The sequence below is a fragment of the Scyliorhinus torazame genome, chromosome 21 (assembly GCF_047496885.1).
Source record: "Scyliorhinus torazame isolate Kashiwa2021f chromosome 21, sScyTor2.1, whole genome shotgun sequence".
Classification (NCBI taxonomy): Eukaryota; Metazoa; Chordata; class Chondrichthyes; order Carcharhiniformes; family Scyliorhinidae; genus Scyliorhinus; species Scyliorhinus torazame.
The window spans coordinates 97,507,006-97,534,810 of record NC_092727.1 but is presented as its reverse complement, the minus strand read 5'-3'; the positions used below and the strand labels follow the sequence as shown (position 1 = coordinate 97,534,810).

The 27,805-nt window shown below is 45.0% G+C and overlaps 1 protein-coding gene across 2 annotated transcripts in view; it reads left to right on the top strand.

The window, feature by feature from the left end:
* The window catches only part of asb16 (ankyrin repeat and SOCS box containing 16), a 30,695-nt gene extending 8,622 nt beyond the window's left edge, over window positions 1–22,073 (top strand). The window contains exons 2-5 of one of the 2 annotated variants that reach the window (XM_072487119.1): window positions 2,764–3,031; window positions 11,423–11,915; window positions 13,374–13,487; window positions 19,673–22,073. In XM_072487119.1, the coding sequence (XP_072343220.1) occupies window positions 2,764–3,031; window positions 11,423–11,915; window positions 13,374–13,487; window positions 19,673–19,858 (1,061 nt within the window). In that variant the 3' untranslated portion in view covers window positions 19,859–22,073. Of the gene's footprint in view, window positions 1–2,763; window positions 3,032–11,422; window positions 11,916–13,373; window positions 13,488–18,958; window positions 19,553–19,672 lie in introns of those variants that run through there. The other variant, XM_072487120.1, reaches the window with a different exon arrangement.
* Window positions 22,074–27,805: the final 5,732 nt, after the last annotated feature.

Sequence of the window (27,805 nt, the reverse complement as noted above, 5' to 3'; positions counted from 1 at the left end):
CTCAGGGTAGTGTTCTAGGCCCAACCATCTTCAGCTGCTTTATCAATAATCTTCCCTCCACAATAAGGTCAGAAATGGGGATGTTCGCTGATAACAGCACAATATTCAGGACTTTTCGCGACTCATACTGAAGTGGTCCATGCTCAAATGCAACAGGACCGGGACAATATCCAGGCTTTGGCTGACAAGTAACTTTCCACCAAACAAGTGCCAGACAATGACCATCTCCAACAAGAGAATCTAACCATCGCCCCATGACATTCAATGGCACTGACATCACTGAATCCCTCATTATCAACATCCTAGGGGTTACCATTGACCAGAAACTGTACTGGACTAGCCATATAAATACTGTGGCTATATGATCAGATCAGAGGCTAGGAATCCTGCGGTGTTTAATTCGCCTCTTGACTCCCCAAAGCCTGTCTACCATCTACAAGGCACAAGTCAGGAGTATGATGGAATATTCCATGGTTGCCTGGATGAATGCAGCTCCAACATACTCAAGAAGCTCGACACCATCCAGGAAAAAGCAGCCCCCTTGATTGACACCTCTTCCACAAACATTCACTCTCTCCACGACTGACAAACAGTGACACTACATCATTGTGTACCATCGACAAGATGCACTGCAGGAGTTCGCCAAGGCTCCTTAAGTAGCAGCTTCCAAACCCACAACCACTACCATCTAGGAGGATAAGAGCAGCAGGCATATGTAACATGACCACCTGGAAGTTCCCCTCCAAGTCACTCATCATCCTAAGTTGGAAATATATTGCTGTTTCTTCACTGGGTCAAAATCCTGGAACTCACTCCCTTACAGAACTGCATGTACCTACACCACGGGGACTGCAACAGTTCAAGAAGGCAACTCACCAACACTTCCTCGAGGGCAATTAGGGATGGACAATAAATGCTGGCCTAGCCAGTGATGCGCGCACTCCTTAAGTGAAGGTCAGAAAATTTTATTGTTTGTCTCTCCCACTGAGGATAATGGCTTTTCCTGGGTCTAGTTCCACAGCTGCTGGTAGCCTCCTGTACCTCACCCAGGTCACCATTGTTCAATGTTGAACCAAATATACTAAGAACCTCAGTTTAACACCTAAGATAACTCAGTACCCCAACCTCAAAAGCACTTGCAAGTGATTACTCCTTTTTGACAGTTAAGTACTTTCATAGTGGGCAGTTAGGTGAATTGGACATTCTGAATTCTCCCTTTGTGTACCCGAACAGGGTATGATTTTCACAGTAACTTCATTGTAGTGTTAATGTAAGCCTACTTGTGACAATAAAGGTTATTATTATTAACTATTCATTCTTACTGATTTGCATTTCATGGAAATAATTATTTATACTAGTTAACTCTTTGTTAATGTAGCACAATTCCTCATGCATTACTGTTTATGAAAAGCTAAATCCATCAATATGACACCTCTTGTGAAGGTTTTGTCAGGTTATGCAATTTATGGCTTGTGAGGGGACTGTAAGGGCGGGATTCTCCGGCCATGTCCGCCCAGTGACCAGAGAATCCCGCCCATGGTGAATGGACTTCTCCATTGTCCGCTTCTCGCCTGTGGCGTTCTCGCGGCGGGCGGGGGTGGAAGAATCCAGCCCTATGTTTATAAAATTGTTATAGATATCCTCCTAGTTATTTCTAAAAAGACTCGAGAAGCTCGAAACCATCCAGGACAAAGCAGCAAGCTTGACTGACACCCTATCCGCCACTTTAAACATTCACTCCCTCCGTCAAGGATAGGCAATGAATTCATGTCCAGCCAGAGACCCCCAAATGTGAAAGAATTTTTTAAAATTCAAACGTTCTTCGATGGCTGCAACAGGTGCATTACAAATGCAAGGCCTTTTTTTAAACCTGATTAGTTTGTCGGTACATGAGTGGGCGATTTTACATTTTTTTAAATCAAGGGCAGCACGGTAGCATTGTGGACAGCACAATTGCTTCACAGCTCCAGGGTCCCAGATTCGATTTTGGCTTGGGTCACTGTCTGTGTGGAGTCTGCACATCATCCCCGTGTGTGCGTTGGTTTCCTCCGGGTGCTCCGGTTTCCTTCCACAGTCCAAAGATGTGCAGGTTCGGTGGATTGGCCATGATAAATTGCCCTTAGTGTCCAAAATTGCCCTTAGTGTTGGGTGAGGTTATTGGGTTATGGGGATAGGGTGGAGGTGTTGACCTTGGGTAGGGTGCTCTTTCCAAGAGCCGGTGCAGGCTCGATGGGCCGAATGGCCTCCTTCTGCACTGTAAATTCTGTAAATTCTATGAAGCTATTCTTACAAAGTGCAAGTCGAGTGCCAGTTTATTAACAAATTGGAAAAAAGTTATGGGGAGCAGGAAGATGGGCTTTTTGACTGACACCATCCTAGATAAGAGAACAAATCCCCAGATTGTATGATTTCCGTTATATTTACATTTCTGAGAACATTGCTATTGAGTTTCTGGAGCATTCCTACGCAGTGACCTTGCTGTACATTACTGTAATTACATTATCAGCACTTTTTAAAATCTAATCTCATCTTGCAGTTATACAACTATCACTAAAGTACCTTTTCAATGTGACGTTTTACTGATTGGTGGAGGCTTAAATTTGATCGCTACATTCAGGAGCTTTTTTAGTCAAATGCGTACATATTTTGTTTTTATTATGGGCAATTAAACAGAATTGCTGTGTTGTGTGTGTTTTTTTAGACCTCTTGAGAAATGCTGTGCAAAGCACATTAATGGACATATGATCTATTTTTGTATTGCAGCTCTTTGGTCACTGATCTCCAAACCGAAGCAGACGTCTGCGCTCCATATCACTGCAGAGCGCGGACACACAGCTTGTGTGAAACACCTGCTGGGGCATGGTGCTGATGCAAACGCCTCCCCCGGAGGAGCAACTGCCTTGCATGCTGCCTGTGCCAATGGACACGTTGAGTGTGCCCAGCTTTTGCTTCGTATTGGTGCTAATCCCAATGTAATCTCTGACGAAGGGTATGCTCCTTTGCACCTGTGCACCGGTCCCCAGACCCTCCTGTAAGTCTATTTCTTGGTTATAAATGGTTATGTTGCAACTGATCCCGAGCACAGTGAGTTATTTCCCTGAGTGCTTAGATTTAGAACTCAAGACATTGGGGAAATGCACAGTGTAATATGTTTGTGGACGGATATATCCCAATATTGAAAAGCCAAGAAGCGGAGATGATATTAATCCTTTAATTACTATATTTTTATTGGTGCTCTGAAAATATAAAAGTAGGTCCAAGTTTTTATTATTAAAATAAATAAATATTAAAAGGTGCCCTATTGATGCATTGGTCCTACCATCGAGCAGTAAGATGTGCATTTCCCAATGCTTCGTCACACACAGTTTTCTGAGCTCAATCAAAGCAGCTTGTGTGCAAAGCAACATGGAATCATATGATATCTTGGAAAGATGAGGAAGGGGATGCTGCTGAGCAAGTCACCTGGACCACTGTTTAACATTATTGTTTCTGGGTATAAAGTCAGACAAGTAGCAAGAACAATAACTCACTCTCGTAAGAATACCTCATATTGTCAGGATGTCTCGAAGTGCTTCCCAGCTAATGAATTACTTTTAAAGTATATTCATTGTTGTCAAGTGGCCAAATGTGGAGCCAATTTTGAACTTCCGATGATGGTACGTAGGGAGACGTCGCACATGAGGTGGCTCCCACCAGTGTACTTTATTTTTGGCCCTTTTTGCCCAGTTTTTACTTAAAATCCCATCTAATTGATGATATAAGGTGCCCACATAAGGGAAATGCCAAGAAAGACCAGGGCAAAGAAACTTGGTGATACAATTCGTTGACGGATTCGGAAGCTTCTCGAGGCTCCTTGGTGGAGAAAATGGCGGAGGCGGCTCCTTTGTCTCAGGACCAGGGGTTATGGGGAGAAGGCAGGAGAATGGGCATGAAAAAAATATCAGCCATGATTAAATGGCGGAGCAGACTCGATGGGCCCAGTGGCCTAATTCTGCTCCGATGTCTTATGGCCTTATGGACTCCAGCCTCTCCAATAACAGCCATGATGCTTGCCGGCGACTTGGTGGTGGAGTTTGAAAATCAATTGAGGGTTCTGTCTGAGAACGTTCATAAGTTGATAGAGGATGCCCTGGCTCCCATTCGGTCAAAACGGTAAAAGCATATGGCATGGGGATTAAGAGGGTGGAGGTGGCTCTTTTGAAACACAGCAAACAAATTGCCTCGCTGGAGGCTGAGATCTCTCTGATGGCTGGTGGAAATAAAGCACTGAGGGCAAAGGTAAATGATCTGGAGAACAGCTCTAGGCAGCAGAATCTCAGGATTGTGGGGATGCCGGAGGGTATGGAAGGCCCAAGTCCCACAGCATATTTTTTGAAAATGTTTGGGAAGGTGGTGAGGGAGGGTGGATGCACATCCCCTCCAGACCCAGACTTTTGAGACAAAGGGCTATTATTTTGATGTGCCGGAGGATGTGGATGCTTTTGTAAAAAAGACATTGACTCGATTCGAGTTGACTGTGTTTTTGTGAGATTTTTGGTTGTTGGGAGTGAGGGGTGGGAAGGTGGGAGTGGAGAATTGATGGGGTTGCTTGTACATACATGTTTGTATTTTTTGTTCTTGGGTGGGATGATTGTTTCATATATTGGATGTTGATGGGATTGTCACGAGAGATGTTGTTCTTTGTACTATCGTTGTTATGGGAAATATATAGCTCCCGTTTGGAATAGGGGCGGGATTCTCCGACCCCCCACCGGGTCGGAGAATCGCCGGGGGCTGGCGTGAATCCCGCCCCCACCGGTTGACAAATTCTCCGGCACCGGATATTTGGCGGGGGTGGGAATTACGCCGCGCCGGTTGGCGGGGCCCCCCCCGGCGATTCTCCGGCCCGCGATGGGCCGAAGTCCCGCTGCTGGAATGCCTGTCCCACCGGCGAGAATCAAACCACCTCTCTTACCGGCGGGACAAGGCGGCGCGGGCGGGCTCCAGGGTCCTGGGGGGGGCGCGGGACGATCTGGCCTCGGGGGGTGCCCCCACGGTGGCCTGGCCCGCGATCGGGGCCCACCGATCCGCGGGCGGGCCTGTGCCGTGGGGTACTCTTTTCCTTCCTCCACTATGGCGGAGGCGGAAGAGACCCCCTCCACTGCGCATGCGCGGGGATGCCGTGAGCGACCACTGACGCTCCCGCGCATGCGCCGCACGGCAAAGTCATTTCCGCACCAGCTGGCGGGGCACCAAAGGCCTTTCCCGCCTGCTGGCGGGGCGGAAGTCAGTCCGGCGCGGGCCTAGCCCCTCACGGTGAGGGCTCGGCCCCTTAAGATGCGGAGACCTTTGGGGCGGCGCGATGCCGGACTGATTTGCGCCGTTTTTGGTGCCAGTTGGTGGACGTCGCGCCGATTGCGGAGAATTTCGCCCATGATCTTTGAAGACGTTTTGTTCTACTTTGTGTCTTTGGTATGGGCAATAAATGTTGGGGGGTTTTCTTTCACCCTAAGTGGGGGCCAACCTGCTAGCTAATGGGAGCAAAGTGGTGAGGTAACTGTGGCTCATTATACTAGTTTGAGTTGGAATAATGAACTTAGTGCTTTAGTTTTATTTGGGATTAGGGTTAATTGGGAGGGGGTATCGTTCGTTTTGTTGTTATCGGTATGTACATTTGGGTATTGTTTGGGGAATGTCGGGGGAAGAGGATGGGGGTAAGGTTAGTTTGCTGACTGTGACTACAGATTTCTCTTTGTTTTGTCTTGCTGGTGGGCTTGGTGGCTATCTTGGGTGGGCCTTGTGCCTGTACTCTAAGTAGTTGTTGGATAACCCCTTTTGGTAGAAATTGCTGAATCTGAGTTGAGGAGGGGTGGGAGGCCCCCACTTCAGATGGTCACCTGGAATGTAGAGGGGTTGGGATGCAGGGAGGTTGGTGGACCAGTGAAACGGTCGCAGGTATTGGCTCACCTGAAAAGCTTGAGTGCTGATGTGGTGTTTCTTCAGGAGATTCACTTGCGGTAATGGGCCAGACCAAGTTGCTGAAGGGGTGGGTGAGCCATGGATATTTTTCAGGCTTCGTCGGCAGGGCCCAGGGCAGGTGGGGGGGGGGGGGGTAGCGATTTTAATTAATAAACGGGTTCCGTTTTCAGCCGGCAAGAGCACGGTGGATCCTAGTGGCAGATATGTGAAAGTCAATGGGTCTTTGGTGGGCACTTTGGAGGTCCTGGTCAATATCTCTGCACCAAACTGGGACGATGCAGGGTTTGTTCGGAGGTTGTTGGCCTCCATTTCTTACTTGGACTCATATTAATTTGAGGGGAGGGGTATTTAAACCGTATTCGAGATCCAAAGTTGGGTTGATCTAGACCAAAGCCGCTGGACCATCAGGGGTGGCAAAGGCTTTGTTGGTTTTTATGGAGCAGATGGGGGAAGCAGATCCATGGTATGTTTTGCACCTGAGGGATAAGGATTCTTTTTTTCTCCATGTCCATCAGGTTTACTCATGGATTGGCAGCACGGTGGCGCAGTCGTTAGCATTGCTGCCTCACGGCGCTGAGGTCCCAGGTTCGATCCCAGCTCTGGATCACTGTCTGTGTGGAGTTTGCACATTCTCCCCGTGTTTGCATGGGTTTTGCCCCCACAACCCAAAGATGTGCAGGGTAGGTGTATTGGCCATGCTAAATTGCCCCTTAATTGGAAAAAATGAATTGGGCACTCGAAATTTAAGGGGAAAAATGGTTTACTCACAGATTGACTTTTTTCTTATGGATAGATCTTTTCTCTCCTGGGCGAAGAGGGCGGGTATTCGGCTATTGTGATTTCAGACCATGCTGCACAGTTTGTGGAATCGATCCTAGAGTTGGCTCCCTCTCAGCGCCTTCCATGGAGGTTCGATACTACATTGTGAATGTATATCCTCCGCCATTGAGGAATATATCAAGTTTATCAAGAGCGAGTCTATCTCACCCTCTATGTTATAGGAAGTCCTTAAGATGGTTATTATGGGGATTGATAATTTCCTATAAAGCACTTATGGAAAGGATTGCAAGGGTGGAATGACCGAGGCTGGTGGACTCTACCCTTGAGTTGGACCATCAGTATTCACTTGCCCCAACCCCAGAGTTGTTTGTGAGCAGGAAAAGGCTTCAGACACAATTTGAATTGTTATTAACAGGTAAGGCGGTGAGTCAGCTGCGGCATATGACGGGGGTATTCTATGATTGGGGGGGAGAAGGCCAGTCGCCTTTTAGCCATCAGCTGAGGCAGCAGAAGGCTACCCAGGAGATTATACAGATTAGGGGCTGGAGTGGCAGTTTGGTTTCCACCCCGTCTAGAGTCAATGCAGTTTGCGAACATTCTATAGGAATCTTTATAGATTCCTATAACTATATAATTCCGGATTAAAGGGCGGCATGTGGCGCAGTGGATAGCACAGGGACTGCGGCGCTGAGGACACTGGTTCGAATTCCGGCCCTGGGTCATTATCCATTTGGGTTTGCACATTCTCCCCATGTCTGCGAGGGTTTCGGCCCCACAACCCAAAGATGTGCAGGGTAGGTGGATGGGCCACGCTAAATTGCCCCTTAATTGGAAAAAATTAATTGGGTACTCTAAAATTAAATAAATAAAATAATTCCGGAGGAGAGCTCGGTCAAGGCAGAGTTTTTAGATGGGTTGTCCTTCCCATTGGTGGAGAGCGAAAGACTGGAGGAGTTGGAATCCCATTGAGTATTGAGGAGATTTGGAAAGGTATTGGGTTAATGGAGACGGGTATAGCTCCTGGCCCTGAATGATCCCCCGTTGAGTTCCACAAGACGTTTGCGGGTCAGATGAAATGTGGGTCATATCGACCCATATCGCTTTTGAACGTGGACAGTAAATTCCTTGCCAAGATGTTGGCGCTATGACTGGAGCGCTGTCTCTCAGAGGTGATCGAGGAAGACTAGACAGGCTTCGTTAAGGGTCAGCAATTGTTGGCCAAGATACGTCAGATGTTAAATATTGTTCTTTCCCCCTCTCCTCTGCCCAAACCAGAGGTTATTGCATCCATGGACACCGAAAAAGCGTTCAATAGAGTGGAGTGGGGATATCTCTTCGAGATCCTTGGGAGGTTTGGTTTGGGGAAAGAGTTCATATCTTGAGTTTGGTTACTGTCTCGGACCCCCATGGCTAGTTTCCGCACTAATGCCTTCTTGAGCTCAGGATACCTTTTTTTGAACAGTGGTGTGAGACAGGGCTGTCCACTGGCTCCCCCTCTATTTGCTTTAGCAATTGAACCATTGGCAAAGCGTTGAGATCTTCGGATAGGTGGAGGGGTATGAGTCAGGGAGGGAGGGAACATAGGGTATCCTTGTACGCAGATGATCTGCTTCTTTATATCAAGGACCCAGGCTCCACCATGGATGAGATAATTAAGCTACTTGGGAGTTTGGCTCCTTCTTTGGGTATAAGTTGAATTTGGACAAGAGCAAGTACTTTCCCATTATCCCCCTGGGAGGGGGGGAGGGGGGGGGGGGGGGGAGCAATCTGGGGATGTTACCTTTTCACCTTGCCAGATCTAGCTTTCGTTATCTGAGTATCCGGGTGGCCCACAATTGGGCCTCACTTCATAAATTCAATTATGCTAGATTGGCGAATGGGGTCAAATCTGACTTCCAAAAGTGGGATAACCTCCCACTATCCTTGGTGGGCAGGGTTCAGACTATTAAAATGAATATCTCCTCCGAGGTTTTTATTTCTTTTTCAGTGTCCCCCCACTTCTCTCCCTAAATCCTTATTTGTTAGAGTTAACAAATTGGTGTCCTCTTTTATTTGGGCGAGCAAGACCTCAAGGAATCGGTAGGGTGCTTCTCCAGAGAGACAGACAGTCAGGTGGTTTAGCGTTATCCAATTTGTTATTTTACTGTTGGGCTGCCAATATTGAGAAAGTGCTGGGTGGCTTACCGATCCGAGTTTCTATATGAGGGCAAATGTAGGCGAGTTCTTGTAGGGGCTCCGGTTTGGGTACCTTAGTAACTGCCTCACTTCCGTTCTCTTCTGCAAAATGTGCTTTGAATCCGGTGATGATATCCACCCGGAGGATCTGGAAGCAATTCAGACAACATTTTAAGTTTAGCTCCATGTTGTTGTTGGCCCCTAAATGTGGTAATCATTTCTTCGTGCTCGCAATTTTAGACTCGATGTTTAGGTCATGGGAGGGGAAGGGTCTAGAAAGGTTTGGGGGCCTGTTCGTGGAGGAACGGCTTGTCAATTTTGAGGAGCTGTTGGTAAAGTTTCAACTCCTTGGGATTAATTTGTTTAGCTATTTCCAGATTCGTGTTTTTTTCCAGAAGACTTTTGCTTCATTTCCCTTGACACCACCGTCCTCCTTGTTGAAGAGGATTTTATCTTAGGCTGGGTCCGGTCCTATCAGCAGAGTCAGCTCTGTTGGATGAGATGAAGAGAAAGTGGGAGGGTGAATTAGGTCCTATTATGGATGAGGAGGTGTGGGGTGAGGCTCTTTACAGGGTTAAACTTCACATTCTCCTTTGCTTGGCTCAGTTTGATCCAGTTAAAGGTGATGCACAGGGCCCATCTGACCAAGGCTAGGATTAGTGTGTCTTTTTCGGCGGTGGATGACAGGTGTGAGCGGTGTTCTTGGGGGCCGGCTAATCATACGCGTAAGTTCTGGTCGTGTCCCAAGTTGTTAAGTTTTTGTGTCTCCTTTTTTAACACCATATCAGAGATTCTTAACGTCAAACTGGAATCTTGTCCGTTTGTGGCCATTTTCGGGGTATCAGACTCACCGGTTCTGCAGATTGGGTTGGGGGGCGCGGGGTGAAGGAGGATGACCTCACCTTTGCCTTGTTAATAGCCTGGAGGCGAGTTCTGCTTGGGTGGAGTTCTCCTACTCCACCCAGTGCCTCAGCCTGATTGGGTGATCTCATGGAGGTTTTACGTTTGGAGAAGGGGGTCGGTAGAAGATTCTACCTCGTGGTAGCCATTCATTTCCTTTTTCCAAGTGTTAGTCACCGTCAGTTGTTTGAGGGGGGTTAGTTTATTGTTGGGGTTTAGGTATGGATGAATTCTTAACTGTTGACAGTTCCTTTTATATTGTAACTTATGGCATCCATTTTATATTATATTGCTAAAAGCTTTCAACAAAAATATTTTAAAAAACATATGAAGCCAATTTCCATAGATCAAGGTCTTGCATATGAGGTAAATAACCAATCAGTCTACTTTGGTGGTTGGGGAATAAATGTTTGCTGTGTCACTAGAAGAATTCCGCTTCACTAAAGCATAGCCCGATTCTGGCACCTTTGGCAATGAAGTGCTCCACTGAAGTGCTAACCTTGAGTATGTGCTTGTGTCCTGCACCACAGAAGTGAGGATGCTACTACTGAGTCAAGTTGACATGAGCATCCCTTAGCTGCCCAACTTTCATCTCTCACAGTGACTGGTTCATGGAGGTGAGAACATACACAAAATAAATCTGAAAGCAAGTGTGATCAATGAGTGGTAATATTGCCACAAGTGGGATGATCCAGTCCTGTAATACTCCATCCTGTGTCACTCAGTCCCAAATCACAGTTCCTTGAATAATCTTGATTTAATGAACTATTCCGTGCCCTATTTAAACCTTAGACAACTGAAAATGTAAGTTTAGATAAGTTGTCTTTGTCAAGCATTTTGGTTTTAGATTGGCTACTATTTAAGTTGGCAGTTGTGGAATAAATGCAACTATGAATTGGCGTATGTTTCCAATTCCCATGGGTGTGGCAGCACACTCGCAATATAACTGTACTAGCAATCTAGAAGCCTGGGCTAATGATCCAGTGACGCGAGTTCAAACCCATCACCGCAGCTGCGGAACTTTAATTCAGTTAATTAAATAAATGCCAGTATCAGTAATGATGACCATCAAATTATTTCAAACTAGTTCATTAATGCTTTTTAGGAGAGAAAATCTCTGTCCCTACCTGGTCTATGACTTCAGATATACAGTGGTTCACTGTTAACTGCCCTCTGACATGGCCTACCAAGCCATCCAGTTGTCTCAAGGAGCAGTCAGGGATAGGCAATAAATGTGACTCCCCCATCTTGTGAATGAATAGAAAAATACTGCAAATACCAAAAGTAACATGGTCAGGAGTATTATTTTAATACGGTCCTCTTATTATTTACCTGAACATCAACATGTGGTATCCAGATCTGTGACGGAGGACATGGCAGAAATAAAGGGAACGCTGCATTTTGGAGAACTAGTCAACGTCAACTGTTAGGGTAGGGGGCAGGGAGGTGGATTAGGGGAATTGGGGGGGGGGGGGGGGGGGTTGATTTGGATTTATTTTTGTGATGAAATGTTTTCAAATGTTAAAAATCTGAATAAAAATACTTCAAAAATAAAAGAAATTAAGGAAATGTCCATGATACAGGATCATCAAATTCGTAATTGTTACAGGTGTGCTAAACTCTTGCTGGAACATGGTGCCAGAGTTAATATGCAGACCAGAGACAGAGAGATTACTCCGCTTCATGTTGCAGCAAAACATGGTTTAGACGAACATGTGGACCTTTACCTGAGCTATTGCGCCTTTAGTCACAAGAAGAACCGAGAAGGAGAAACTGCACTAAATGCTGCCTGCTCGTATGCGGAGAAACCTGAGGCTTTTGGCAGATATTACAGAGTCTGTGAAATGCTGATCAATTGTGGATCTGATGTGAAAACTGCTGGGAAAAAAAATCACACACCACTCCACAATGCCTGTGGGAATGGGCACCCTGGGATTGTGGATCTTTTGCTGCTGCACGGTGCCTGTGTAAATGCCAAGAATTGTGCTGGCTACACCCCGATGGACTGCATTTTACAGGCTGTTGAAGATCATTTGGAACATCACCCAGAGCAAATTGTCATCGCTCTATTGAACCATGGAGCAGCTCCAGTTGACCCTAAGGTATTCAGACTTTTCAATGAGTATGTGATGTGAATACTGACGTGCTGTTAAACAGAGAGCTGTTAAAACAAGCTTTCAGACTGAGAAACGAGAATAGGCGGGTGGGGTATGGATTTTAACTTAATCTGGCTCTTGATAAACTAGCAAAATCAGGTACAATGTTAGTTTTACGCCCCATCCAGAGTAATGTTGGGTAGGGTTTAAAACTGGCATTACACCCAATCTCATAGGTCTTGTGCCTTTGAAATTAAGTTTTTTATAATTACTCCCATGGAGTCTGACTAGTATGAAGTAATGATTTGATTGTTAGTCAATGCAGATTTTCCAATAAGGTATTCTGCCCCTCCCACATTCTCCCACAGACAGACTCCTTGCTAGCTATTGTTACATGTGGACCCATTGCATTCTCCACATTGCTATATCTGAACCTCATGAGTGCTGGCAAGATGTTAAATTACACAAGACCTCCCAGCACAGCCATAAGAGCATATGAACATACAGACTAGTAAGGTATTTGGTCCCTTGAGCTTGTTCTGACATTTGATAAGATCATGACTGATCTGCTTGTGGCTTCTACTTTCCTGTCTCTCCACCAACCCCTCCCAGCCCCCACCACTCCATACCCTTTGTCAATCAAAAATCAGCCTTTAAAATATTCAATGACCCTGCCTCACTGCTCTCTGGGGAAGAGACCCACAGATTAATGACCCTCAGAGAAAATATTTCTTCTCATCTCTGACTTAAATGGAAGACCCCTTATTTATAAACTGTGCCCCCAGTTCTAGTCTCCCACAAAGGGAAACATCCTTTCACCTTTCCCTGTGGTCCCCTCAGGATCTTGTATGTTTCAATAAAATCACTTCTCAATCTTCCAAACTTCAATGGATACAGGCCAATGTGTCCAACGTTTTCTCATAAGACAACCTCTTCATCGCAAGAATCAGTGGAATGAAGCTTTTCTGCGCTACTAATGCAAATGTGTCCTTTCTTAAATAAGCTGACCAAAACCGTAAAGTACTCTAGGCGTGGTCTCACCAATGCCCTGTGTACCTGTAGCAAAACTTCCCTACTTTTATATTCCATTCCCACTGCAATAAACAACATTCTGTTTGTCTTCCTAATCATTTGCTGTACCTGCATAATAACTTTTTATGAGCCCGTCCATCTGCTCCGATTGAGCAGATCCTGGGAGCATTTGGGCCTGTTATGGCTCAGCTAGTCACTTAACCATCGGGAGATCTTTATCTTTTGAATCAGGCCATCATAGTATGCAAAAGAAGCCTGAAGAACTCATTGACCACGATACTTATGCAATTTGCCCTAAGATCATAATGCTCACAACCCCAGCAATTGTCTATTCCATTGAATCTAAATTATATATGGTAACCAACAAAGCTTGTTGTGAATGCTCAACAGATGAAGACAAGTGTAATGATGCAGAGTTTGTTTATCTTTCAGACACTTAAACAATGTGCAATGTCTCCCTGGACAATGGAGGCTCTGTTAAATACCTATGAGAGCATTCCACTTTGTGATTCTTGGATCGAGGCAGTTCCCCTGGATGTGTGGCAGGTATGTACTGTGGAATAATCTCTTTAATTAACAATCTCTATCCTACAATTATACCGAAGAGTGACTAAAGAAACTTATTTTTTAATTCAGAACAAATCACTAAATATAACTAATAATATGAATGATAAACTTTTAAAAGACTAACGGGAAGACTAGTACTGCAATTTGTCCTATACTGAATCAGGTTCTTGTTGCTACAACATGTGCAACCCTTACATCTGAAGATAGCAGCACACAAATTGACTATTAAAAACAGATTGCAACATTTATCAAGATAAAAATGATGTGTGGGGCAACCATTGCAATCAAATACCCTGCATATCTTTTTGGGTTGTGGGGGTGGGATCCACGCAGACATGGGAAGAATGTGCAAACTCCACACGGACAGTGACCCGGGGCCGGGATTGAACCCGGGTCCTTGGCACCGTGAGGCAGCAGTGATTTGGCTTTATTTTTAGTAAACTTTAAACATGTTGACCGAATGAAGAAACTAGACAAATATAAATAATAAAAAGCAAAATATGAATCAATGTAAAATTCAGTGGCAACATGATATTAATGAAGAGAGATTCTGCCAAGAAAAAGATGGAAGGGCAGCATGGTGGTGCAGTGGTTAACACTGCTGCCTCATGGCCTGAGGACCCAGGTTCGATCCTGGCCTCAGGTCACTGTCTGTGGCGTTTGCACAATCTCGCCATATCTGCGTGGCTTTCACCCCCAGAACCCAAAGATTGCAGGTTTGGCCACGCTAAATTGACCCTTAATTGGAGAAAAATAATTGGGTACTCGAAATTTATGGAAATGATGAACGAATGTCAATTTGCCCCTGGTAGTAATCAACAAATTAAATCATGCTTTATAGTCATATGTTCCACAGTTTTGTTAGTGAGTAATTAATTACGCACAACATGCCAAGCAGGCTAGTAATCAAGCAAAGAAGGGTTCACTGGCTTGGGCATGTGCACAGGTTGGAAGATGGCAGCATCCCCAAGGATATGGTGTATGGGGAGGTAGTCTGTGCCAAAGATCAGCAGGGCGCCTGAAGCTCTGAATCAACGATGTTGTCAAACGAAACTTGAAAGCCCACAACATAATCGGGACAAGCGGGAAACCTTAGCTGACAATCGATGTCAGTGGCAACACCAGCTATTAGGTAGATATTCGTCACCACCACAACATATGGTTTCAGAATCTTCAAAGCTGACACGAGACCTGTAAATGGGCAACGTGAGCAAGGGGCAACTTCATCTGTGGCTCTTTTGGCAAACTTTGCCTTTCAAGAATCCGAGTTTTCAGCCATCAAAAGAAGCATTCTGGGGCTGCTTTCTCATTATTGCTTTTTCATCATTGGAAGGATGTCAATCACTAATCAATGAATCATAGAATTTACAGTGGAGAAATAGGCCATTCGGCCCATCAATTCTGCACCGGCCCTTGGAAAGAGCACCCTACCTAAACCCACACCGCCACCCCATCCCAGTAACCCTATCCAACCCAACCCAACCTTTTTGGACACTAAGGGTGATTTAACATGACCAATCCATCTAACCTGCACATCTTTGGACTGTGGGAGGAAACCGGAGCACCCGGAGAAAACCCATGCAGATACAGGGAGAAAGCGCAAACTCTGCACGGACAGTGACCCAAGCCAGGTATCGAACCAGGGACCCTAGAGCTGGGAAGCAACTGTGCTAGCCACTGTGCTACCGTGCCATCCCTTACAGAGAGAAATGACGATTCAACATATTAAGAGGAATTCTGGTTCTAATCTATGTTACTTACCAAGGGTTTTTAAGGGGTGTGTTTTAAAAGACACCAGACTATTCGTCAAGAACATAAAAAATCAAATTAGCCATTTTCATGCAAATGACGACAGACTTCACAACACTGAAATTGCTCTAGATATAGATGGCTTCACCATTGATCTGAAGGGTAACCCCTATTGATCGAAGACCTTTAGGGTTTATGCAATTGAAAGTGTGACACTAATGATGAAGCTATTAAATTCAGGGATGCTCATGGTGGCACAGTGGTTAACACTGCTGCCTCACAGCACCACGGGCCTAGAATTGATTCTGGCCTTGGGTGACTGCATGTGGAGTTCGTACATTCTCTCCGTGTTTGCATGGGTTTCCTCCCACAGTCCAAAGATGTTCAGGTCAGGTGGGGTTATGGGGTTACAGAGATAGGGTGGAGGGGTGGGCTTAGGTAGTGTGTCCTTTTGGAGGGTCTGTGGAGACTCGATGGGCTGAATGGCCTCCTGCACTGTAGGGATTTTATGGAGAGGCCAGAATTGAATGAGTGCAGATATGTCTGTGGGTTGTGAGCTGGAGAAGGTTAAAGAGATGGGGTGGGGTGAGGTCATAGAGGGATTTGAAAACAAGGGTGTGAATTTCTAAATCATGCTGTTGACCAGATGCAAATGTAGGTCAGCAAGAACAGGGCTGATAGATGAATGGGACTCAGTGTGAGTTAGGACATTGGCAGTAGTGGTTTGAGTGACCGTAGGGCAGCACGGTAGCATTGTGGATAGCACAATTGCTTCAGAGCTCTAGGGTCCCAGGTTCGATTCCCGGCTTGGGTCACTGTGCGGAGTCTGCACATTCTCCCCGTGTGCGCGTGGGTTTCCTCCGGGTGCTCTGGTTTCCTCCCACAGTCCAAAGATGTGCAGGTTAGGTGGATTGGCCATGCTAAATTGCCCTTAGTGTCCACAATTGCCCTTAGTGTTGAGTGGGGTTACTGAGTTAGGGTGGAGGTGTGGACCTTGGATCGGGTGTTCTTTCCAAGAGCCGGTGCAGACTCGATGGGCCGAATGGCCTCCTTCTGCACTGTAAATTCTATGGTTCTATGACCTCAACTTTATGGACCCCAAAAAGAGTTTGATACAGTGCCACATAATAGACTTGCCAGCAAAACTGAAGCCGATTAAATGAAAGGAACGGTAGCAGCATAGATTCAATAATTGGCTGAGTGACAGGAAACGGAAAGTAATGGTGAACGGTTATTTTTTGGACTGGAAGATGGTACACAGTGGGGTTCTTTATCTCAAAACCATGCGGAGGATGCTCTTCTTCTTAGGTAGTCCTTCAGGAACAAGGATGACTTGCTTCCACTCCAGTTTGATGTGTTCTGAGATGGCTGATAGGTTCAGTGCGCAATCTGCAGACTCTGCCACATATGAGGCATGTGGTGCTTGAATAGTTGATGGATTTGGAGGTTTGTGCACTCTCTCCGATACCTCACCTTTGCCTCCGCACATTCCCAAAGTCGTCTCAATGAGTTTGGTGCCTTCCTGAATGAGCCTTTTCCATTATTGCTTGTCACAAGCCAGGGTGTCTTGATAAATCTGTTTTACCTCTTCAGGCATGCTCTGCGACATCCCCAAAGCATTTCCGCTGCACTCCTGGGAGTTTCCTGCCAAATAAAAATATAATAATTAAAGAGTTAATATCATCGCCGTTACTTGGTTTCTCAACATTGGGATTTATCTGTGTACAAACATAATACACTGCATTTCCCCAATGTCTTGAGTTCTAAATCTAAGCACTCAGATAAGGAGCTCACTGTGCTAGGGATCAGCTGTAACGTAACCATGTTTAAACAAGAAATAAACTTACAGGACGGTCTGGGAACAGAGACCTGGGGTTACATGTGTACAAATCGTTGAAGGTGATTAAAGGCTTACAGGATCATGGACTTTAGAAATAGGAGCAGAGAGTACAAAGCAAGGAAGCTTTTCTGAACCTTCAGTTTGGTGTCGACTGGCGTAGTGTGTTCAATTATCAATACCACATTTTATGAAGGAAATGTGAAGGCTTTAGGGAGAGTGCTGAGAAGATTGACAAAAATGGATCCAGGGATGAGGCGCTTTAGTTAAGAGGATGGATTCAGGAATCTGGCTGTTCTCCGTGGAGGAGATGGTTGAGAGGAGATTTCATAGAATCCCTACAATACAGAAGGAGGTAATTCAGCCTATCGAGTCTGCACCAACTCTTGGAAATAGCACACTACCTAGGCCCACAACCCCAGCCTATTCCTGTAACCCAGTAAACTCACCTAACCTTTTGGACATCAAGGGAATATTTGGCACGGCCAATCCACCTAATCTGCACATCTTTGGGCTGTGGGAGGAAACCCATGCAGACACGGGGAGAAAGTGCAAACACCACACAGACAGTCAGCTGAGGCCAGAATTGAACCTGGGTCCCTGGCGCTGAGGCCAGCGTGCTAACCACTGTGCCGCCTTGACAAGAGGTGTTCAAATTCATGAGGAGCCGAAGACAGAGTAGAGATTAACTTTTCCCATGAACAAAAGATTGAAAACCAGAGAATACTGATTTAGTCATTGTCAAAAGCAACAATGATGACATCAAAAACTGTTTAAAAAGCAAGTTCGGATTGAAAATGTATTTCCTGAGTGTAGTGGAGGCGGATTCAATTGTGGCTTTCAAACAGTGAACAGTTTAAGCACCTGAAAAGGGAGTATTTGCAGGCCAGTGAGGAAATGCAGGGGAGTTGGACTATAGCTAAATTGCTCATGCAAAGAGCCAGCACAGGCCAATTGGTTCTTCTGTTTGGACACCAGTTTTACCCCACCGATCGGCATTGTTTCCTTCACTGGATCTTTGCACCCTCCACTTGCCTCTAAAGTGGACAGGCCAGAAAGTGGACATTGCTAGGCCAGAAGGCCAAATGGAGAAGCCAGAATTATTTTCTACTTTAGGGTTAATAGAATCTGGATTTTTCTTTTAACCAAAAGTAGCTTTTGAGTCAGACGTTATAAGCCCATTTAAAGGGATTCAACAGATATTTGAAAAGGAAAACTTCAAAAGGATACTGAGCTAGGCTGTACTATGTGAGAAAAATGAGAGTTGTTAATATTTTTAGCGATTCAATCTTATATACTGGGGAACACGCTTATGTGTGTGAGTATGGGTTAGACAGCACAAGTCAGTAAAGAGGGTATGAAGGCGAGTGATTGAAATGGTAATGAACAGAGGGGGCTAGGGAAGCAGCTTGACCAAACATTTACATTAGGCAGATAAGAGAAGTAATTTTAAAGTTGGATTTCAAAGAAAACATATACAATTGAGCAATCGTGAACATGAGGTAAAATAGTAAGCTTACTTGATAAATGTAGTAGCTATAAAGTAATTTTTTGAAAGTTAATCAATTCTGGGAAGAGGAACTTCCAAAGAATTGTAGGAACAATAGAGTGGAAGATCAAAGGGGAAAACATATTTAAAATAAGACTGAAGGCTGGTGACTGCGACTGAGAGATCTTGAACAAAATAATGTGAGTTGAAGCCAAACCTATGAAGAGCAGTTTGCTGCCACCGTCAGAAAGTAGCAGCCCATGTAAGATTTCCTCTAGCGCAGCAAAGCATTGTATGGTAATATTACTGGAATTTTTTAATAAATTAAAAATATATGAGGACTGTTGCCATCAATAATAATCCTTATTGTCACAGGTTTGCTTACATTAAGACTACAATGAAGTTACCGTGAAAAGCCCCTAGTTGCCACATTCCGGCGCCTGTTCGGGTACAGAGGGAGAATTCAGAATGTCCAAATTACCTAACAGCATGTCTTTCGGGACTTGTGGGAGGAAACCGGAGCACCCGGAGGAAACCCACGCAAACACGGAGAACGTGCAGACTCCACACAGACAGTGGCCCAAGCGGGAATCGAACCTGGGACTCTGGTGCTGTGAAGCAACAGTGCTAACCACTGTGCAACCGTGCCACCCCAAAAGGGGATTTTATTTAAGCCAATGTATTTTAGGAAATATTTGTAGGTGTACTGTTAACTGTGTAAGATGATTCACGTGTTATTTTCTTTTTTCTTTATTTGAATTCACATTTAAATTTATTATTTAAAATCATTCCAAGTGGTCTGAGGGTTAATTATCTTGACTTCAGATACCTCATGATACAGAAATTGCAAACCAGTGTGGCAGCTTGTTTCAAGTTTCTGTTTGGGATTTGGGCAGCCAGGCACCTCGCATCTGCCGTGACATAATAACTACCACTACATAGACACAGTGGGCCAAATGGCCTCCTACTATCCTGTAAATTTTACGATTCTGTAATGTTTCAATTATTTCCTAAATAGTTATTTTGTGATAATACTCTCAATGTTCACAGAATTAGCTTAATATGAGATCCTTTTCGCTTTTTTTACAGAAACATCAAATTTTCTTTGAATCCATTATACATATGACCAACAAACCTCGTTGTCTTCAGCATCTTGCACGCTGTACCTTAAGGAACTATCTTGGAACTCGATGCCATTCAGTCATAACACAGCTACAAATTCCAAATAGTTTTACGGAGTTTTTACTGTTGAAATTTGAAGGCTATCTCAAGTGAAAAAGCTTAGAATCCTTAGATACATTTTCTTACAGTTTATTGATTGAATACTCCAGGTTAAATGCAGCAACTAAAATGTGTTGCTGTGATTTACTTCACATTAAGTTTCACACTGAAATGTATATTGCCTATTTATTTGATCATGTAACGAACATGAGAAAAGCCACACCAATCAACTGTGTATTCTGGCAAGAGCCCACAATACCTGCCCTCTTTCCCTTGGCATACTATGTAAGAGTGGCAGCTGCTTCCTAGTTATAGGTTGAAAAATATTTAGACAGCTAAAATTTCTCATCTGCTGAAGGCATTGACTGTTTCCCTTGTTGGTTTTCCGTATCATGTGCCAGTCATCATCTAGAACCTCACCCAAATCTTTGAATCATTCATGCAATGTGAGTGTCATTGGCAAGGCCAGCATTTATTGCCATCTCTAAATATCTTTGAGAAGACGCTGCTGAGGACCTTCAACCACTGCAGTCCACATGGTATGGATGCACCAACAGTGCTATTAGCGAGGAAGTTTCAGTATATTTGAGCCAGTGACAGTGAAGGAACAGCAATATATTTCTAAGGCAGGATGATTTATGACTTGGGAGGGGAACTTTCAAATGCTGGTGTTTCCATGCATCTAACTAGACTTTTCCATAACAGTTTGATGCAACAAATGGCTTTTTAGGACATTTTGGAGGGCAGTTAAGAGTCACCCACATTGCTGTGGGTCTGAAGTCACATGTAGGCCAGACTGAGTAAGGTTGGCAGATTTCCTTCCCTAAAGAACATTAGTGAACCAGATGGTTTTTTTTTCAACAACCTAGTAGTTTCATGGTCACCATTACTGATACTGCTTTTATTATTCCAGATTTATTTAATAGGATTTAAATTCCCAAGCTGTCATGTTGGGATTTGAACTTGTGTCTCCAGATCATGTGTGCAGTAACAAAACCACTGTTACCATTCCCTTCTGGCATCTACGTCATATTTATTCATGTGTGAACTTTGGTGAGAATTAAAATTACAGCTGAACCTAATTCTGTCCTTCTGTAGCTTCTACACACACACACACAAATGGACTATGTATAATGACAGGCATAGGTACTCTGGGTTATCAGTTTTTCCTCTTTTCCCGAACTTATAAATGTATTGCAACACATTATTGTCCAGCTGAGATCAAATATCCCAGCACAAATTGTGAATCAAAGATAACACAGAGGCCTCTTCTATTGGTATTTTGCTACAGTGGTCTCCGATGTGTCTTGCACTCTTTAATTGATTATTTTGTGTCAAAGTGAGAGGTCTCACTCACCATATTTAAAAATGGTACATAATCTACAACCAATGCACATATGAGAATTTAATTCACCAATATCTAGAATATTCAGTCACTGGTGTGAAAGACATTGACTAAACTGATTTGATTGGAATGCAATAGGCTAGAGAACAAATAAAGCCCCATTTGAAGACAGGTAGTGCTGTGCAAACTACACTGATTGGTAATAGTATACAATTTAGTTCGTTTGAATAATTTTATCTGTATTTGTGTGTCGCATTCATAGAATTTATGACAAATTGGGAATTTTAGCCATGATTAGAAACCTTGCGGGTATTGGGTGAGGGTTTCAAAATTTGACCCCGAACCTTGCGTGCTCAATTCACATTTTGTAAGAATGAAGGTAATTTGCAGCAGACAGGGGCAGCCCACACTACCCTACATTTTTTTTACACAATATAGGTCCCACGCTGAATTTCATGTGTTGAGGTGAGACTCCACTCCCAAATTGCTGTTTGCTCATTTGAAATTGGCACAGGACAGGAAATGGCATGCTTTAATGCTGGGTTTTTTAAACTTTTGTTCCCAGGACTCACTTTTACCAATGGGCCGACCTTCAGGACCCATGTCGACCAACGTTCGCGACCCATCACGACCGACCTTCGCGACACACCATTATTGCTTACCTTTCATGCAATAGGTGAGCCTTATTGGTACTCACAATCTCACTTGCTTTGTCAATCAATGTTACATTTCTGCTAAGGACTTCAGCTGACGATTTAAGTTCTCGCTGCATCCTTTGAAAAAAATCAAGAGGTTTGTCCTCGAACTCGCCATTCTGAGAGCCAATTTCTTTGAAGTTTTATGGGTTTTAAACTTTCATTTGCCAGTACTTCTCTGCATATAACACACATGGGCTTTGCATCCTGATTATCATTGGTACAATTAATAAAGCCATACCTTAAGAAATCATCTTCATACTGCTTTGTTCCTGATTTCAGCTTCTTCCTAATGGGTTGTTCACCAGATGCCCTGGAACTCACACCAGCACTGCTTTGTCCTTCTGTGGACTCTCCTGAGCAGCAGCTGTATCCAGCAGAGTTAGTTGTGAGATCCTGGCCTGTTTGTGTGTCTTTTTTATTTTTTTTAAATTTAGAGTACCCAATTATTATTTTTTCCCAATTTTAGGGGCAATTTTGCGTGGCCAATCCATCTAACCTGCACATCTTTGGGTTGTTGGGGTGAAACCCACGCAGACATGGGGAGAAGGTGCAAACTCCACATGGACAGTGACCCAGGGCAGGGATTCGAATCCGGGTCCTCAACGCCGCAGACCCAGTGCTAACCAATGCGACACATGCCACCCTCTGTTTGTGGCTCTGGCCCTCTCTTGCTCTTTACAAAACTATCCATTTTCAATTCTTCATTCCTGTTGCTTACTGGCAGTTCAAAATGGAGGAATCCCTCGTGCCCAGAGCACATGGTGTCAGTGTATGGAGCACGTGACCTGCTGTCTGCTGCTTCTGGCGGCAGGACTCCATCGTTCTGTTTTTTAAAAATCTGCTCCTGGGTCAGCGTGCTGGCATCAGGAGGAGGCAGTCTGCCCTGCTGGGCTCTGGGCCTACATAAGTTCCCATTCGAGCCCTGGAATGATCCTGAGGTGTAAAAGTTCAGGATTGCGGTGACCTTGATGGCCTCTAGGAGCGGGTTTCTTCCTCCTCCACATGGTGCCAAGTTCGTGAGGACATGGCACAGATGCCACATTGTCCCCTTGTTCAGGTGAAGCATTCTGCGGCACACTGTCATCTGTTTGAAAGCCCAGTGATGCCTGTACACCTTGGGTTGTCACCGGCCTGCCCCTCTTCCCTGGCCTGATGGGCACCAAGGTCATCAGGGTGGGGGAGGGCCCCTGCATGAGGCGACGCCTCAAGCTTATGTCGATGCTGTTGCCGTCGCCTTCTCCGGCATCTGGCTGCCTGGCCTGCAAACAGTACCGTGAGGACAGCCTCCACAGGGTCCAAGGCATCATACATCCCGTGTAATATCTGTAAGGAATTGGAGAGTGTGAGACTGGCAACCAGCGACATCTTCCATCCTGGGATCCTCCATGGCTTTCCCTCCCCACCACATCCCCTGCCATCCCCAGCGCGGGAGGAGAGAGCCGGGAGATTTAAAAAGCTCAGGAGGAGAGAGCCGGGACAGCGAAAACAGCGCGGGAGGAGAGAGAGCCGGGACAGTGCTGGCAGAGGTGAGTGCACAAAAGGTGTGGCAGGAGTGCCTTTAGTCACGGAGTGTTGATTGGAACAGAGTGCATCTGAGTTTAGGTGAGTGACTGAGTGCTGATTGGAACAGAGTGCATCTGAGTTTAGGTGAGTGACTGAGTGCTGATTGGAACAGAGTGCATCTGAGTTTAGGTGAGTGACTGAGTTCGGGTGAGTGGCGAGAGAGGGCTGTGTTCGGGTTTATCCTTGAGGTTCTATAAAAATAAAAAAAATATTTTAAATTATTTAAATTAATTAACTAATTGATTATGGCTGGACAGGTGATGTGCTGTTGTGTGATGATGGAACTGGTGGATCCCATTGAGACCGTCAGTGACCACATCTGCAGCAAGTGTTGGCTGCTCGAGGAACTTCGGCTCAGAATTGATGAGCTGAGACCGAGCTGCACACACTGCGGCACATCAGGGAGGGGGAAAATTACCTCGACGCTTTGTTTCAGGAGGCAGTCACACCCGGTAGAATAAGTACTGTTAATTCGGACAGTGGTCAGGGACTGCAAGTGGTGGTGTGACTGCAAGGGAGTGGTGTGACTGCAAGGGAGGCAGGTAGGGGGATCCTGAGTTTAGGAGTTGAGCCTCAGCCCTTGACCTTGTCCAACAGGTATGAGGTACTTGCTCCCTATGTGGATGAGGAAGAGGGCTGTAGGGAGGATGCGTTGACTGACCACTGCACCGTGGTACAGGAAGCCATTCAAGAGGGGGGAGCAAAAAGACAAGTGGTAGTTGTAGGGGATTCTATAATTAGGGGGATTGATGGCATCCTTTGTAAGCCAGATCGTGAGTCCCACAGGGTATGTTGCCTGCCCGGTGCCAGGGTGAGGGACATCTCTGATCGGCTTGAAAGGATTTTGGAGAGGGAGGGGGAGGATCCAGTTGTTGTGGTCCACGTTGGGACTAACAACATAGGTAAGACTAGGAAAGAGGACCTGTTTGGGGATTATCAAACACTAGGGACTAAATTAAAGAACAGGTCCTCCAGGGTTATAATCTATGGATTACTACCCGAGCCACGTGCCAATTGGCATAGGGTTGAGAAAATTAGAGAAGTTAACACGTGGCTAAAGGAGTGGTGCGGGAAAGAGGGATTCCATTTCATGGGGCATTGGCATCAGTACTGGGGCAGGAGGGACCTGTACCGTTGGGACGGTCTTCACCTGAACCATTCTGGGACCAGTGTTCTAGCGAATAGGATAAATAGGTTGGTCACAAGGACTTTAAACTAGCAAGTTGGGGGGAAGGGAAGTGTAAAGCTATGGACAGTATAATGGTTAATGGAGATCAAGGCAGTAGGTTACGTGACAGGTTATTATGTAGAGATATGGGTTCAAAGACAAGGAAAATTAGGAGAAAGGGTAAGAGGAAAAATAAATTGCGAAAAGTTACTGATCAAGGTGTTAGGATTCATAACAAAGACATAAAAAACAGCATAAGTGTACTTTACCTGAATGCTCGTAGTATGCGAAATAAGGTAAATGAGTTGATGCCACAAATCATCGTGAATGACTATGATTTAGTGGCCATTACTGAAACATGGTTAAAAGATGGTCACGCCTGGGAGTTAAATATCCAAGGGTATCAGACTATATGAAAGGATAGAATGGACGGTAAGGGCGGTGGTGTAGCTTTGTTGTTTAAGGATGGCATCCGGGCAATAGTAAGGGATGATATTGGTGCTATGGAGGACAAGGTTGAATCAATTTGGGTGGAAATCAGGAATAGTAAGGCGAAAAGGTCACTGATAGGAGTAGTCTATAGACCACCAAATAGTAACAGGATGGTAGGGCAGGCAATAAGCAAAGAAATAACGGATGCATGTAGAAATGGTACAGCAGTTATCATGGGAGATTTTAATCTGTATATCGATTGGTTTAACCAGGTTGGTAAAGGCAGCCTTGAGGAGGAGCTTATAGAATGTGCCCGGGATAATTTCCTGGAACAGTATGTAATGGAACCTACAAGGGAACAAGCGGTCCTAGATCTGGTCCTGTGTAATGAGGCAGGATTGCTTAATGATCTCATAGTTCGGGATCCTCTTGGAAGGAGCGACCACAATATGGTGGAATTTAAAATACAGTTGGAGAATGACAAGGTAAAGTCAAACACTAGTGTTTTGTGCTTAAACAAAGGCAATTACAATGGGATGAGAGAAGAACTAGCTAAAGTAGACTGGGAGCAAAAACTTCATGGTGAAGCAGTTGAGGAACAGTGGAGAACCTTCCGAGCGATCTTTCACAGTGTTCAGGAAAGGTTCATACCGACAAAAAGGAAAGACGGTAGAAAGGGGAAAGATCGACTGTGGATATCTAAGGAGGTGAGGGAGAGTATCAAATTGAAGGAAAAAACATACAAAGTGGCAAATATTAGTGGGAGACTAGAGGTCTGGGAAGTCTTTAGGGGACAACAGAAAGCTACTAAAAAAGCTATAAAGAAGAGTAAGGTAGACTATGAAAGTAAACTTGCTCAGAACATAAAAGCAGATAGTAAAAGCTTCTACAAATATATAAGACAAAAAAGAGTGGCTAAGGTAAATATTGGTCCTTTGGAAGAGGAGAAGGGAGATTTAATAATAGAAGACGGGGAAATGGCTGAGGAGCTTAACCGTTTTTTTGGGTCAGTCTTCACAGTGGAAGACACAAATAACATGCCAGTGACTGATGGAAATAAAGATATGATAGGTGAGGACCTTGAGATGATTGTAATCACTAAGGAGGCAGTATTTGGCAAGCAAATGGGGCTAAAGGTAGACAAGTCTCCTGGCCCTGATGGGATGCATCCCAGACTGTTAAAAGAGATGGCTAGGGAAATTGTAAACGCACCAGTGATAATTTATCAAAATTCACTAGACTCTGGGGTGGTCCCAGAGGATTGGAAAGTAGCAAACGTGACACCACTGTTTAAAAAAGGAGGTTGGCAGAAAGCGGGTAATTATAGGTCGGTAAGCTTAACTTCGGTTGTAGGGAAAATGCTGGAATCTATCATTAAGGAGGAAATAGCGGGGCACCTGGAGGGAAATTGTCCCATTGGGCAGACGCAGCATGTGTTCACAAAGGGTAGGTCGTGTCTGACTAATTTGGTAGAATTTTTTGAGGACGTTACCAGTGCAGTAGATAACGGGGAGCCAATGGATGTGGTATATCTGGATTTCCAGAAAGCTTTTGACAAGGTGCCACACAAAAGGTTGCTGCATAAACTAAAGATGCGTGGCATTGAGGGTAAAGTGGTAGCATGGGTAGAGGATTGGTTAACTAACAGAAAGCAGAGAGTGGGGATAAATGGGTGTTTCTCTGGTTGGCAACCTGTAACTAGTGGGGTCCCTCAAGGATCAGTGTTGGGCCCGCAGTTGTTCACAATTTACATAGACGATTTGGAGTTGGGGACCAAGTGCAATGTGTCAAAATTTGCAGACGACCCTAAGATGAGTGGTAAAGCAAAAAGTGCAGAGGATACCGGAAGTCTGCAGAAGGATTTGGATAGGTTAGGTGAATGGGCTAGGGTCTGGCAGATGGAATTCAATGTTGCCAAGTGTGAGGCTATCCATTTTGGGAGGAATAACAGCAGAATGGATTATTATTTAAACGGTAAGATGTTAAAACATGCTGCTGTGCAGAGGGACCTGGGTGTGCTGGTGCACGAGTCGCAAAAGGTTGGTGTGCAGGTGCAACAGGTGATTAAGAAGGCTAATCGAGTTTTGTCTTTCATTGCTAGAGGGATGGAGTTCAAGACTAGGGAGGTTATGCTGCAATTGTATAGGGTGTTGGTGAGGCCGCATCTGGAGTATTGTGTTCAGTTTTGGTCTCCTTACCTGAGAAAGGACATATTGGCACTGGAGGGAGTGCAGAGGAGATTCACTAGATTGATCCCACAGTTGAGGGGATTAGATTATGACGAGAGGTTGAGTAGACTGGGACTGTACTCATTGGAGTTTAGAAGGATGCGGGGGGATCTTATTGAAACATATAAAATTATGAAGGGAATAGATAGGATTGATGCGGGCAGGTTGTTTCCACTGGTCGGGGAAAGCAGAACTAGGGGAAGTAGATTTAGGACGGAGTGTAGGAGGAACTTCTTCACCCAAAGGGTTGTGAATCTCTGGAATTCCTTGCCCAGTGAAGCAGTTGAGGCTCCTTCTTTAAACGTTTTTAAGAAAAAGATACCTTTCTAAAGAATAAAGGGATTCGGGGATATGGTGTACGGGCCGGAGAGTGAAGCTGAGTCCACAAAGATCAGCCAAGGGCAGCACGGTAGCATTGTGGATAGCACAATTGCTTCACAGCTCCAGAGTCCCAGGTTCGATTCTGGCTTGGGTCACTGTCTGTGCGGAGTCTGCATGTCCTCCCCGTGTGTGCGTGGGTTTCCTCCGGGTGCTCCGGTTTCCTCCCACAGTCCAAAGATGTGCAGG